Source organism: Pseudorasbora parva, chromosome 7 (assembly GCF_024679245.1).
Source record: "Pseudorasbora parva isolate DD20220531a chromosome 7, ASM2467924v1, whole genome shotgun sequence".
Classification (NCBI taxonomy): domain Eukaryota; kingdom Metazoa; phylum Chordata; class Actinopteri; order Cypriniformes; family Gobionidae; genus Pseudorasbora; species Pseudorasbora parva.
This window is the reverse complement of record NC_090178.1, coordinates 7872236-7887112: the sequence shown is the minus strand read 5'-3', so window position 1 is coordinate 7887112 and position 14877 is coordinate 7872236. Positions and strand designations below refer to the sequence as shown.

Genomic DNA, 14877 nt, shown 5'->3' with positions numbered 1-14877 from the left:
ACTAAAAAAGAACCAGAATCATAAGGAAGAGTTCATCTATAAATTAAAATTGTTCTCAAATTATGATACGATTTTTGATTTTGTGTGAACTATTCCTTTAAGTACCTATCCCTACTCAGAGAACAGATGCGGGTCAGACATAGTTTTTTCCTGCTTTATATCGTTTTGTTGTACTTTCTGTGGCACATTTGCATGATAACTTTTGCTTTGGCTGCTTTCTGGGTGTTGTCTGTCTTATTTTCTGCTTTCAAACGAGCGGCAGGTGGGATTGGGTTCTCTAAGAGGAGCTTCTATCATTGGTTACATTGACCATATTATATTGCAAGGCGGGGGAACTGATGGCTTGTGATGTACTGCTGAGGTTTTCTTACTGGAAGCGAATTCCTCTCTGGCCACCCTTGTTATCTGCTACATGTAACCCGAAGAGCAGCATGTCTCTTGAGATCTCCCTCACTGTCCCAGCTTTCCTGTCTTGTACGCTTTTGGTGTGGTTTTATCTCTGCGTACGTTTGCCGTGGCGTTCAGATTCTCCTCGCCTCAGGATAGGGAGGCCGGGGTCGTGATTTTGGCTTTATTTTTATAGTAGTGTTGTAATTTGTTTAAATACACGACACGAGGTGTTTCCTTAAATGCCTTGTCTGAAAGATTTATGCTAATGCCATCAATCTGTTATGCTGAATATCAGCCGTTTAGCTGGAGTCGTTGATAATTACTGCTTTGGGAAGATTCTGTCATTGTGCCTGTTCTTTTCCCAGTGGGACTTCTGAACAAAGGCTCTGAATACTGCAAATACATTTATATATTTTCAATGAACATGGATGTTTATCAGCTGTTGGGTTTTTTAACTTGGGTTTACATAGACACTATTTTTTTTTTTTTTGGGGGGGGTTTCTACATCTTTTGACCAGTGACTTCCACATGACCTTTCCAGTCGTTCCTGAATACTGGATAAGGAGAATCAAGGTGTAGAGATTGCACTCACAAGGAGCAATTTCTAGTTGATGAAATATTTATGAGCTTTTTTGAAAAGTTATTAATTTCAGTGACTTTTTCCAGGTCATTTTAAAATTCCCTGATACTTCTAGATATTTCCATGAACGTGGGAACCCATGAACACTTTTATTTGTAAAATATTTGGTGATTTATTTTCTTTTTGCAGTTTTCTGTGTATTTAAATGGAATTCATGAATAAAATCAGTTTTGTTTGAAATCATCAGGTGTACGACCAACAGAATTCAGGGTAGCAGTGATTATTCAGTTTGTTTTTATTAGAAACATTTACAATACAATTTCTTGAAAATAACCAAAGAATCCAAACTAGTATGGCATAGATACATTGATCAAATATCAAAAATGAAGGTCACAAAGAACATGTTCTAAGGAAATAACCTGCAGTTTGCGTGCCCCGTGTAGACACGACACTGAATTATGAAATTAAAACGACTCGTGGAGTATCGGCTAGCCTCGTCTATGATATGGCAAACCCCTCGCTTATCAACAATAAATTGAACACTAGTACCAGGAGATGCTTGACCAAACTAATGCACTAAGACCACTATGAGAGCTGTATGAAACACTTCTACTGTGCTGGAAGCTACCAAATACAGACTGTCGGACTGGAGTAACTCATCCCAAGCGAGGTCACGTCAATGACCATCCTAACCCCCCCCCATGTTCCTGTCTGACTGAAATTGAAACCACTACACAACTATCATTGCCACCACAGAGCCAAAACAAAGTCGAGATGCGTGTTCACCATGAAGTAAGTATTGAGAGATTATGATGCTTCTCCGTGTAATCTTGTAAACAATAGTTCACCGCTTTGACATGTTTGAGACACTCTCGGAAAGAATGAAACGTAATCATCAGCCCTTGAGTGTACTTTGTACATAAGCCTCATTTGTATGTGACAAAACAGTTTGCCAGTTAAGAGATGATACAAGTTACATGCAAATAACGGTATTACTGTGAGTGTGCTCGAAACCTGCATCCCATTCACAAAATCTGGAAACAAATATGATAACGGAATGTCTGAATTTCAGAAAAAAAGTGATTCGTTTTTTTTTTATAGGTTTTTTTTCTCGTTTTTTTTTCTTTCGTTTTGTCATGCATATTTTGAAACGATTGGAAATTGGAACATGTAGTTGATTTTTGCTTGTATTAGTCTATGCACAATCGTTTTTTCTGTTTCACCCTGTTATACTTCAGCCTGTTATCGCTTCGTAACAATTGCATTTAAAAACAAAGCAATTTAATAATAAAAAAAGGAAGGGACCCTTTATTCACTCAGCTATGGACGAGTACACAACACTTCTGAGTGCTTCTAGTATGCAAAAACGCGGTATTGAGGCACAAAGTTGAAGTGACTAAAATTCCCCGAATGCTATAAAATATTTCTGCCGTTAATGCACACGTTAAAACGGCACGTTTTAAAATATAAGCCTTTGAAACCCCACCCCACTCGTTTTATGCTGTCAGAAGTGTGAAGGATTTTTCTAACTTTCATAAATAAAAATTCTATAGTTTTAATCATTTTAGTAGAAATCAACTTCATGCGTTTTAGAAATATATTAACTTTTTTAATTTATTAATTAAAAAACAAAACGTCTTGAAGTTACTTATAAATATGTTTGCTTCATTAAAGATATTCATAAATAACATCCAGATACTGACCTCTTCCTCTGTCTATGAAATAATAATGCATGTTAGCAAAATAGAATCTTACGAAACAGCTATAAGACATTTTTTTCCCTTTTAAGTTGCTTTGTATAAATGCTGTGAGGAAGAACCTAAACAGATATGGTGGTATTTCTCTAGCCATGGATTTTAACTTAAAGCTCACTTTTGATAAACAAACAAAAGGCAAAATTAGACATTGGTTGGGTGGCCTTTTTTACATTCAAATACATTATTTGCCCTTTGTACTATACTGAAAGGCATTATAATTGCTTAAGTGCATCATGTATATGTTCTCTGGTGATTCTATGGAACAGACGCTGCAGTGGTTACAGATAAATACATGCAGCTTCGCTATCTGCTATGTAAGAACATATAAGAGTATATACTGTTCGCCTTGTCGGGCGTATAGAAAACCATTATGGGAATGCAGGTACAGTTCAGCTCATACGTTTGCAAACCCCTTGTAGAATTTTTACATTGCAGTTTATTAGATTTTTCTTAAAAACAATTATTTTTATAGCATGTCCCTAATGCATATATTTAAAAAAAAATCCACATGCCTTTTTATAGCATCAATGAGTGTTTGTAATCTTAAGTGATAGTTTTAAGTCTCCGGTTTGTCCTGAGCGGAGACACAGCCCACTGTTTTTGACAAACATTCCCCAAGTTCTTTGGTTTCCCAGCATGCTCTGCACGTTTAATTTTCCCCCACAGCGGCTGTGCGGTGTTGCTCTTCAGCTTTGACACTCGGGACAATCGAGGGACACATGCGGCTTTCACGAAAGGCTGCAAACAATCATTGATGCTCAAAGAGAAATGATTCAGAAAGGAATAATTAGTGGGAATTACTTTGTAGATGGCATCATCAGGGCAGTGCTAAATAAAAATAAAAATCTTTAAAATGCACCTACACAGATTCTGCTAGGGGTGTGTGAACATGAGCTAAGCAAACCGTACAAATTCGGGTATTTGTGCATTAGATACTTCAGAAATATGTTTGGAAAAATAAACTGGTATCATTGTACAGCATTACATTTAAACACCAGCTGTAGTCCTCACTAAAGTTCTCTGTAGTAGTGGCTCTGTTATATTTTATCTACACAGGCTGTTCAAAGGTAAATAATGCTCTGTAAAATAATTTTCCAGCATGCACAACCAAAAAGAAGCAAGAGAAGCTGTTGAATTGCAACTATATTTAACAACACCACGTAATTACTGAGGAAAAAAAGCAGAAACGATTCACAGTGGTTCTTAAAGTTAAGCTTCACGTTAGACAACACATTCTTGTTAAACCTGTTCGACTCTGAACTGGACCACTCTCCCTTGTGAATCTGTTGTCATACGTCGTGACCACTCCCCCCTCTCGATCTGAATGGCTTTTTTTTGCATGAGCAGTTATTATTTTGGATTAGGCATATGCTTCGGTAGTGCCCTTGTCACTGTAAATTATAATGGAATTTTTCTGTCAGTTGATTAGATCATTCTGATATGCATTTTAAATACATTTGTTCTTTCTTCTGATCTGCTCTTACATGCAGTATATCCTGTCAATAGGGCGTGAGAGATTTCTATATCGTCATAACCGTATGCGTTCAGTATAGGCAAGGCAAATGCTGTACAAACTAAACTATGTGAATTAATTTTCCTATTGATTGTGATAACCCTATTTTTTTTTTTTGGTTATGTGTTTTCTGAAGAGCTTTCAGATTTCGGGGCATCATAACCTTCACACTTTTTCATTTATTTCATTTCTATTGGGATGATGCCTTACGTAATATTACAAACTAGCAAGTAGGCTATTAGAGACTATTACAATTGCTTATATAGTGAAATATATTTAATGATATGCCTATGGTTGTCAGTCTTTATTATATATCTCCCTAAATGTCAATAAATATAGTCTTATTCCTATCAAATAAATAATACTCAAAAAAGGTTTTGCTGTGATTGGCTGTATAAAGTCTTTAACAGTTAAAATGTCTCCCTTTCAGAGCCTGCATTGGCTCTGAATACTTAAACAGCACCTTCTCTGTTTATTCAGGCTACATTCTTTGAACAATATCATCACTCTGAAGTTGTAACGTTTGATTAAGAAACTAAACTTTTGAAGTGCTGCATTTTCAAATCGGGAAAGTCGTTACTGCTTTTGTTTTGCTCTCAAAAAGGGCTTTTATTGTGCATGGCTTCAAACGATTCTTAGGGTTATCAACCACTGCAAAGCATTTTTGTAACAGTGCATTTTTCCATAAAGATGAACTGATATCTTTTATTAAGTATTAAGACAGTTATTGCTGTTTCCTGCGTACGCTGACCTGGTGACCTTAAAAGAGGCAGGAGAACAAAATGGGTTTTATAGACAGACAAATGTTCTGAATCCGATTCTAAAGACCTTGCTATTACGGTTTGCATAATCAATTATTTTTTTCAAAATGGTTTTGGTTTTTATATATATATATATAAAGTATGGTATTGTATAGTATAAACGACCGAAATGCACAATCATACATTCCTTCAATGGACGAGTGTCTGTCCCTGATCAGCGCTGGGGATTTGAAGAACCAGAAAAGAAGCTATGAAAACCTCTATTCAATGCCGTCGTATTGTGTCTTTTCATTTTAAAGGAAATTAAGACGCTATTTCTAAAGACTGCGATATTTAGAAATAACGCCATGTGAAAATGCGCTATCCGTGCAAAAACAACCAACTGACCAAAAGTATAACCCAAGTGCAAAACCGATAATATTTGCCATTTGAGTTCGCTGTCGAGAAATGCACATGCCTTTCGATTGCAAATGCTGTTTGAGTTCTTATAACAATAAGGTGCTTTTAAGAGCTTTCATTTAAGTTTGTTTCTCAAATCTGAGTTACTTAAAGGGACTTGAAATATATTTTGATTAAAGACAGTACCTTATTACATAGACACTTATAGAAAGTACTTATTCTCTTAAACAAAAACACTGTCAGGCGCTAATGCGGCCGTAATACATAAAATCATGAGGCAAAAAACTACTGTAACAGTCAACTGAGCGTCAAAACTAATATTTAAGATGCTAATGGCTCAAAGGTAAATCATTATAGTAAGTTAAATACAATCACAAGCTTACCCTAGCATATCTTCTAACACCGCGCACATGTGGCAATGCCGCAGAGGCTTGATGGGGGGAAAAGAGTACATTTTCAGTGGATCCTTTCTTTTGTAGCGGCCTTCTAGCGAGAGGGGGGAAAAAAGACAGTTTCCCAACCTCAGAATGCTCTAATCCCCTATCCTGAAATCCCCTAGCCTGCAATGAGACAGGCAGTGGGTGTGTAATTTGATTCAGCATGAGCGGCCACCAAATTGGGCGTTTCCCCCCCCCCCCTGCTTTCTTGTCAATTACAATTGTCTGATTTCATTGTGGAGTTCAAGGTTGTTCTCCGATTGGCTGCTTGTGACCGTGCACTGGCAGGGCTGTCTCGAGGGGGTCACGGCAGGATGTCCCGCTCATGAAGGAAGACTCCATGGAAACTTCGGCGGCCTGCCTCTCGTGCACATTAAACGAGGAATTCGGTAAGTTGAATTAAAAAATGCTTTGGGTCTATCTCATCGCTCCCTACCCAGAACGCCAGGATTTCTCTTTGAAATGAAATCTGCTGTTGAATTTTTTTTTCACCCCATGGCTGGACAAAAGAGGCTCCCTTTTCCCCATTGGGAATAGCAGAACGGGAGAGAGAGGAGAGAGCGATCGACAGGAGGGGCCCCAGCTGCACCTAGTTTAGCCCCCTGCGCGGCGTCTCGTCCATCCTCATTCACGCCACTGTACGCCGCCCCTCCTTCCTACAGCAGTTGCTTTGCACCTGGACTCTGATGTATGGCTAATTATCAGCTCCTCCTAGGGCAGGCCATGTCGGGGCGCTCCGGGGATTGTACCACCACTGCGACAAAACAATATACTCTCTGGGAGGAGCTCCGGAGCTCTGTAGTCTTTACAGCGTATGCACGGAGCAGTGAGTAGAATTAGAGCATAATTCCCCCCTGACAGCCCGACCCTTTATAGAGAGAAAAAAAACTTAATCTAAAGTACGATATGCAACACCTGCCTCAGCACAGACAGCTTTGCAACTCAAATGCAGGACCTCGAGAGTGGGTGATTTACATTGTACTGTAGCTCGGAGTCTTGCTTGCTTTTGTCTATTTGGTCTATTCAGGATCAGATTACAGGCCCCCTCCCCTCAATCACCCCCTCAGCTTTTTTTTTCCTTCTTTTTTTTGTACTACATCTCATGCCCCATGCTAATAATCAGCGTTTTACTAAATAAACGTGTGGAAATTGAAAAAATCATAAGGAAGTGAGAATAAACACGTTATTAAAATCAACCCGGGAAAGACCTTTTGGACAACAGTATGCTGGATGAATTCCAATGTTTTTTAAGTTGACCAATCAATGTGCTCTGAAAACAGTTTCTTTTCTTTGCTTGTATTGTACCCAAGACCTTTTTTAGATGCATCACATAATAGGCTGACTGGTGCAGAAACCAAACCAAACCAAAAAAGAGAAACTCCCTGTTTTACTCGTCAATTACCCGTTCAAATATTGATTAGCAAAGCAGATTACTAATTGTGTAATTGTGTTGTTTAGAACATGATCCAAATTTAAAGCCACAACGACATCAGGTCGTATATATCAGCCCATGACGGCCATTTCTATACCATCTATTTCGCATAGACATCTAGCAATGTAATGTTTTTTTTTGACAATCACTTTACATCAATTTTAAGGTGCAAAGATTTAAGATTCTAGTTTGCCTTAAAAAAAAAAGAATACTAGCTCATTTGCAAAAGATGCTGGGATGAAAAACTATACTCCAATCTTAGGAAATAAACTCGCAATCATATTTTTTTAATACCTCCCCAGCAAAGGAAAAGTGTAAAATGTTCACATTATTTCTCCTGTTGCTGTCCACACAGCATGTGGAAAAAACAGCACCAGTAAAAAAATTAAATAAAATAAAGAAAAAACTAAAATGAACATGCTAAGAACTACGTTCTTTCCATTTTTAAAAAAACTTTTATAAAATATATATGTATATATGTGTACATATAAAAGAAAAATCTGAAAATACTTCTTCCTCTTTTTTTAGTAAAGCAAGCAGTGTGTTCTAAAATATCTGCTTGTTTTGGTTTTGTGTTTTCTGAAAAATAAAAAAGTGAATACTGGCCAAATAAAAAAAGATTAAAAGTAAACCGATTCTACAGAGTAAAAACAAAGCACAAAAAAAAGAAAAAAAACAACTCTTTAAGAGAATATTCGGATGGCCTGTGTGACCAGGGTGTGGCAGACCGGGCACTCTGGATGGTTTAGCTCACAAATTCGGATGGCGCACTCCATGCAGAAGAGGTTATGACCGCACGGGACCAGCGCGGCCGTCACTTTGCTCTCAAAACAGGTCATGCAGTCCCGAGCCACGGCGGGCGGTGAATCCGGCACGGGGAGACGTCCGGTGAACGCGGCCGTGGTGGCGGTGGGCTCGCTGTGGGCGCGGCGCGCCTGGGCGTGAGGAGACCCGACGGCGTTGGAGTTGCCGGTGCCGCACGGTTCGGGCAGACCCGGCGACAGTCTGGTCAGAGGGAGAGGCAGGCCTCCGAAGCTTTTGGAGCGCTGCTGGGCGTAGTAAGCCACCTGTTTGGGATAGTCGGGATCGCCCCAGCTTTGAGTGCCCTCTGAGCCGAAGTACGAGCACGGCTTGTCTCCGTTGCCGTGGTTGGTAAAGTCACCTTTACTGTAAATCCCACCACCTCCTCCTCCTCCGCCGCTACTTCCGACCATGGTGTCTGAGAAATTCTGGCGGTAGCTGCTGGCAAGCGGTTTGCGCGGGGCCCCCTGTAGCCCCCACACCTGCTGCAGGCGGCTCTCCAGACCCCCGTTGCCACTGTCAGGGCCCAAGCAGTCGTTCTCATTGTTGTGATCGTGCAGGCCACCCGTGCGGAAAGCAATGTGCGCCTCGATTTCCTCCCGAGCCCGTTCGGCGTTCCCAGGGGAGCCGGTGATCTCGAAAACGGGGTCACGGTCGCGGCTCGGGGTCACGATATAAGTGCACGTCTGCTGCTGGATGCGCTTTATAGTCGAGCCTTTCGGTCCGACCACCAGACCCACCACGCGGTAAGGCACCCGCACCTGTATGGTGGTCTGGCCAGGTAGCGGTGCAGGAGGCGAGCCGCTGAATGAGACGCCCAACTTGTTCCTGGAGGCCCGCAGCATGGAGAAGTGCTCTGCGGCGGAGATGATTTCGCGTCTGGCCAGGGCCACATCCTCTTTGCGGCCTGTGATGAGGAAGACCGGTTCCTCGCCTCTGACGGGGGTCTTGATGTAGGTGTTTGTCTTTGCGCGCAAAGCTTTGATTTTGCAACCTGTGGAGTGGAGAAGCAGCATTATAGTAGAGGTATTACCAATATCTGTCAGTTAATACATCATTGGCTTGTTTGTTTCCAGGTCAAAAGGTCACCCATGCCCAAAATCTGCAGCAGAACTCAATCACAAAGTTCTTCATGCTCTCCATCTCTTAAGTGTAATTTATTTTAATATTTTTGATAGTTTGATTGTGTTTTCAGCTCTCAATAAAAGTATAGTAATCTTTACTCTGTGTAACGCAATTTATTGACCGTGTTTTATCATTTTACCATGCTTAAATGTACAAAATTCTGCAGATTCAGTCTGGCCCCGTCCTTGCTTTTTCTATTGTAACCATTTTACCAAATATACCAGTTTTTTCATGATAAAAATTAGCATGCTTTTTTTTGGTACACTCTATATTAAAATTTGGGTGATAAAAATGAGCATTGTCTTAATTTTTGTATAGTGTACTAAACTATCGATTTTTATTTTTATTTTTATAGTGAAACGAGGATTGTCTTGCAATTAGTTGTATTTGATCAAATCCACTGGCCCTTATTCCTAAACAGCATTTTAAAAAATGTCTGTTTATTGATTAAACAATGTGCACTGAAATTTTTTCTGCTCGTGTTTAATGAATGAGGCCTAAAGTGAATTTAGAAATTGCTGTTCGCTGTTGTGGTAAACATACAAATCGATTAAGACAATGGCTTTGTTTTCTGCTGCATTAGTCTGTCTCAGTAATATTTTTGCTGTTTGCAAAATATAGAGAGAAAAATGTTGGCTTTACATGATCTTAAGTATTTACCATAATAAATCCCATTTAGCATATACAAAAATTCCAGTCTGTGTGGACGTGCCCTGTTAGAAAGCAGAAAAACAAACCTGTGATCGTAATAGCTCTTAAAAACCACTGGTGTCGGAATGACGTCTCCTCTGCAAGAGTGCCATGTGCTAGCTGACAGTTAAAGGTACTATGATATCCAGCACCGAAACACAATTTGTAAAATGTGTTTTCAGATGCAAATTCCACACCTATTCTCTCGCATCTGCAGATGGAGTTCACTCGAGGACGAGGCAAGCACGCTAAATCCCCCATAAAGTTATTGAGATACGAATTCATAACAAGGTGTGGTGCTCCACAGCATCTGCCTCGTGTATAGCACCAGAGTATTTATTAGCACCTCAGTGGTGTCTTATCAAGAGTGAGGTGGCTTTCTCCACCCAGGGGCCTGTTCAGTGGATAGATCTCTGCACACTGGTTTCATGGCTCATTGTGTAGAGCAGAAGCTAAAAAAATAACCTGGATGGACTGTCTATCACTGACAGCGGGGCGCACAGATTCCCTCCCGCCGCCGAATCGTCCCTCTCGCTGCAGGAGCGCATTTCCTAACAGGCATGGCAGCCAGTGCAGGTGAACAAAGCGCTGGAACCTTACAGCTCAAATTCCAACTAATGGCGATAACAAGAATACATAAGTGCTGCTTTTTTCACCATTACTCTCGCTTGTAATAATCGGGCTAAAAGCACCCATCCATTCATAGAAAAATGCAATTAAATGAACCTAATAAAGGCCAAACAAATGTCCAGTTATTCAGCCCAGGATGTGGCTGTAATATCAGTAACTAATGAGGTAAAGACCCCGTTTCAAATCCTCTTAATCAGCAACTTCCAATCCACGCGCTCACTGCATCCCAAGTTGGATTTGAGCGTTCACTTCAGACACACACACAGGCCACTTTACAACTAGACTAAGTCATTATATGCAGGGAACCCGCTTGTTATGGACGTCTATTAGTACATATCTCATCTGGGTAAGATATTAGGCTGTTAATGAATGGGCAGTGAGCTCCATAGAGGCTTCCTGACCCCCTGCTTTGAGTGCAGGGCTGTTGTACTGGTAGACGGGGCGTGACTCTAATACAGTCTTTATAGTCTGTCTCTCCAGGACCAAATGCAACATGGCTTTCCAGAATACTGCATACTGTGCTTTCAATGTATCACAAAGTGACTTGTTAATCACAATTAAACCTCGGGGTCAACAACACGAGATTGCCTCCTCAACTCAATCCAAATATCATCACACATTCAAAATAGAACTTTTCCGCCAAGTCACGTTTGTAGCTATCTTCCCATTTTCCCCCCGCACGAGCTTTGCCCTCAACGCACACAAGGACTTTCACTTCTTTGTCTGACAACGCTGTCATAATTTCAGCACTTTTAGGTCTTCACGAGAGCCACTTTTATGAGCTTCGCGATACTGTGGACATAAGCGGTGGACTTAAGTTACCCGACAAGTCCTCTTTGTCTGAGATTGCCTAACAAAAACAACGTGGTGCTGCTGCTGCATATGAAAGCCCCCAGGAACTACAGAGGCGCGCGAAGGAGCGAATGACACAATGTATCCAGTCAACAAAGACCGTTGACTGTTACATTGTATCCAGCGAGCGCACACGCGTTCCATTTTCTGTTTCAAAAAAACAGAATTACGCGCCCTCAGACGACAAAGGGAAAGCAGCGTGCTGACATTGAAGGCGTGGATGTGGAATAACGCCTTTGTTCTCGTACCCGTTGGTAACTTTGCTTTGCTAAGAGGAAATGCCCATGTATATGGGATCTACGCGCTGAAATAGTGGCACAGTTTGGCAAAAACAGACATGTTAAAAACATTACCACTCCCTTTTTCTTTGTTAAGACAGCTCCACACTTAGTTTGAGCCGCACACCCTGGAGAACGAGTTTAAAAGCATGTGAAAGTGCGCATCGTTGTATTTACCTTGCCTCCCTACTATTTCGGCCACATGTTCGGAGCTTGGCACGGGGACGCACTCCGTTATGTTGCAGCCCCGTCCTTTGGTTTCGGTCGGCGAGCTCTCGTACAGGGCGCACAACTTGTTTTTCCCTTGTAACATCCCTGATTCAGATGGGATGTGATTGTGGTGGTTATTGTTACTCCTGTCTTGAACTCCTCCACCACCACCACCCGCAGGAGCCCCGTCCTCGCCCTCTCCAAGACCCAGCAGCGACAGTTGGCCCAGCGCAACTCTAAGGGCACGGGAATCATCCTCCTCCTCCTCGGGTGGCACTAGGAGACCTTCGCTGCCGAAGCCGGAGCCGGCTAAATCCCCGCCGTAGCCCCCATTTTTCTCCATGATCCCTGCTAGAACCAGCAAGCTAGGCATGGCTAACAAAAGAGTGTGAGACAAAGACACTGGTAAGAGACTGGAGGAACAGCACCCTAGCCGCCACCCCGCCCCCTCCTTGGTCCAAGTCCCCCCTTTGCGCTAGTCCCTCCCACAGACCAGCCCCCTCTCCGGTTCCGATACGCAGAAGGCGAACGGGACACAAGGATGTCTGCGCCGAGAAGGGCCAGGCTAACTGATGCTCCACCCCGTCTGGTTCCCCCAGTCCCCGCCTATGGCAAGCCGGTTTAGCATTTATTCCCTAGAATCGATCTATTTGTATAACTCTTGTAGCCTACTAAGAATGAGCGACACGTTATTTTATTGTTTAATAGACAATGTTGTTTCCTTTTTGTGATTAACTAACAATAAAGAAATAAAAAATTGTGATAACTGTCTTTGTTCCACTTTTTAAATTAGTTTTTGTATTAGTATTTGAGGAATATTGTGTTTTTATTGTTCAAATTAAGTTTTTTTTAATTATTAAATGCCTCAACATTCCTCAGTTATCTACGTATCGTGATTGTTTGGTATTATTTTTGTTTTGTATCTTTTATTAGTAGTAGTAGTAGTATTTAGCCAGTTAAAAGTGCACTCATATGTGTGTAATGTGTATAAATACATAAACATAGCTGGGTATTCCCTAGTTGCTGGCAACATTGGATTCAGACATGACATTATAGTGCATTTGGTTTTGTTTTGCATTTGGATATGTATATTTAGACATTATTAAGGGGTATTTTTTTGTTATGAGAATTTTTTGTTGTTGTTTTAATTTGTTAAATTAGTTTAATTTAGTTTGAGCTTATTTCAAAATATATAGTTGAGTGTTTACATATACTTTACTCGTTAACTTATTTACTTATTTATCTATTTAATAATTTACTTCATTTTATTATCAAAGGAAATGATGTGCGGAATATGAATCGTTGTCCTTCATATTCCAAGCAATTGGTGATAAAGAAAATCATGAATGTCAAAATATTGGGAATATTTCTGTTTTTACTGTCAAAACACACATCATAACCAATAATAACGCTATGACTCTCAGGTGACCTTCCCACGTTTATTCTCAATTACCCATGACTAAACCCAGTATGGGGTCTGTTTGAAAAATCAGTGGGCTCAGAGAAGGCACAAGAGCTCGCTGTCACTGTTACTTTAGAAGAATGAGTGACTTTTGCACTTTATAATGTCACATTTTGTAATATAAGAGATGCTGCCTCCTTCGAAACGCCCTTGATATATATATATATATATATATATATATATATATATATATATATATATATATATATATATATATATATATATATATATATATATGTGTGTATATGTATATATATATTTAAATACTAATTGCAATTTTGTTTGTAAAAAATAAAATATAACTTTTAACAATAAAGACAATATACATTATACATATTTTAAAGGTCCCGTTCTTCGCGTGTTTTCGAAGCTTTGATTATGTTTACAGTGTGCAATATAACATGAGTTCATGTTTCGCGTGTAAAAAAAACAGTATTTTTCACACAATTTACTTATCTGTACAGCGCTGTTTCCTCTGTCCAAAAACGGCCTGATGATTTCCTTGTTCTATGAAGTCCCTCCTTCAGAAATACGTAACGAGTTTTGATTGGGCCAGCGCTTTCCGTGTTGTGATTGGACAGCAGCTAAGCGCACTTTGCCCGGAAAGGTCCCGCCTCTTAGCATAACGGGGAGATGCAAGCGCTGAATGCGCGCTCTTCTCCACGTGGGAGAGCAACGAGACCACGCCCCCTATTTTGCGTGTTCTTGTGGGCGGAGGGTTAGTCAACAAACGGTTCTAGTGACGTCATTACATCCCTGCACTTCCTGCTGTAGTCCAAACCGGCCGTTCGCTGTAGGCTTTGTAAGGGAACTTCTGTTAAATAAAATATCTCGCTTGGCATTGAACTTTGAGCTTTATAATTTTACAGGTATTATTTATGCTCTAACAGCAACATTACACACTAACTAAAGTTTGAAAGATGGAATCGCGAAGAACGGGACCTTTAATATTTTGTATTATTATTTTACTACTTTAATTTTTGTTAGTAGTCGTAGCCTACTATTTATCCAGTTACATTTATAGGACATTAAAAAAGGTCATTTATATTTTTTTACATGTGTAATATAATTATTATTATCAAAGCTCAACAATTTAGCCCCAGCATTTGTCACCATCATCTATACAAATATTAAAGGGTTAGGTCACCCAAAAAAAATAATTCTCTCATTATTTACGTACCCTAATGTCGTTCGACACCCGTAAGACCTATTTTTGTTGAAATCCGATGGCTCAGACAGGCCTTCATTGACACCAATGTCATTTCCTCTCTCAAGACCCATAAAAGTCACTAAAGATGTCGTTACAAAGTCCATCTCACTACAGTTGCCTTACAATAATTTTATGAAGTGACGAGAAGTTTTAGCGCACAAAAAAACACACTAAATAATGACTTATATAGTAATGGCTGATTTCAAAACAAAGATTCAAATGTAATGAATCAGTGAATCGATTCATGATTCGGATCGCCAGTGTCACGTGATTTCAGCAGTTTGGCAGTTTGACACGCGATCCGAATTATGATTCGATACGCTGATTCATAACGGTTCAAAATTTAATTT

At 40.2% G+C, this 14877-nt stretch overlaps 1 protein-coding gene across 1 annotated transcript; it reads right to left on the bottom strand.

The window, feature by feature from the left end:
• Positions 1-884: 884 nt before the first annotated feature.
• On the bottom strand, positions 885-12447 carry mex3a (mex-3 RNA binding family member A). The gene is made up of 2 exons (XM_067447928.1): positions 11823-12447; positions 885-9064 (listed from the first exon to the last, which is right to left on the bottom strand). The coding sequence occupies exons 1-2, from the start codon at positions 12226-12228 to the stop codon at positions 7953-7955; spliced, it is 1518 nt and encodes a 505-aa protein (XP_067304029.1). The 5' UTR covers positions 12229-12447; the 3' UTR covers positions 885-7952.
• Positions 12448-14877: the final 2430 nt, after the last annotated feature.

Coding starts and splice junctions, on each gene's coding strand:
- mex3a (XM_067447928.1), bottom strand. CDS start 12,228: ATGCCTAGCTTGCTGGTTCTAGCAGGGATCATGGAGAAAAATGGGGGC. Junction 9,065..11,822: donor CGAAATAGTAGGGAGGCAAG/GTAAATACAACG, acceptor TCCACTCCACAG/GTTGCAAAATCAAAGCTTTG.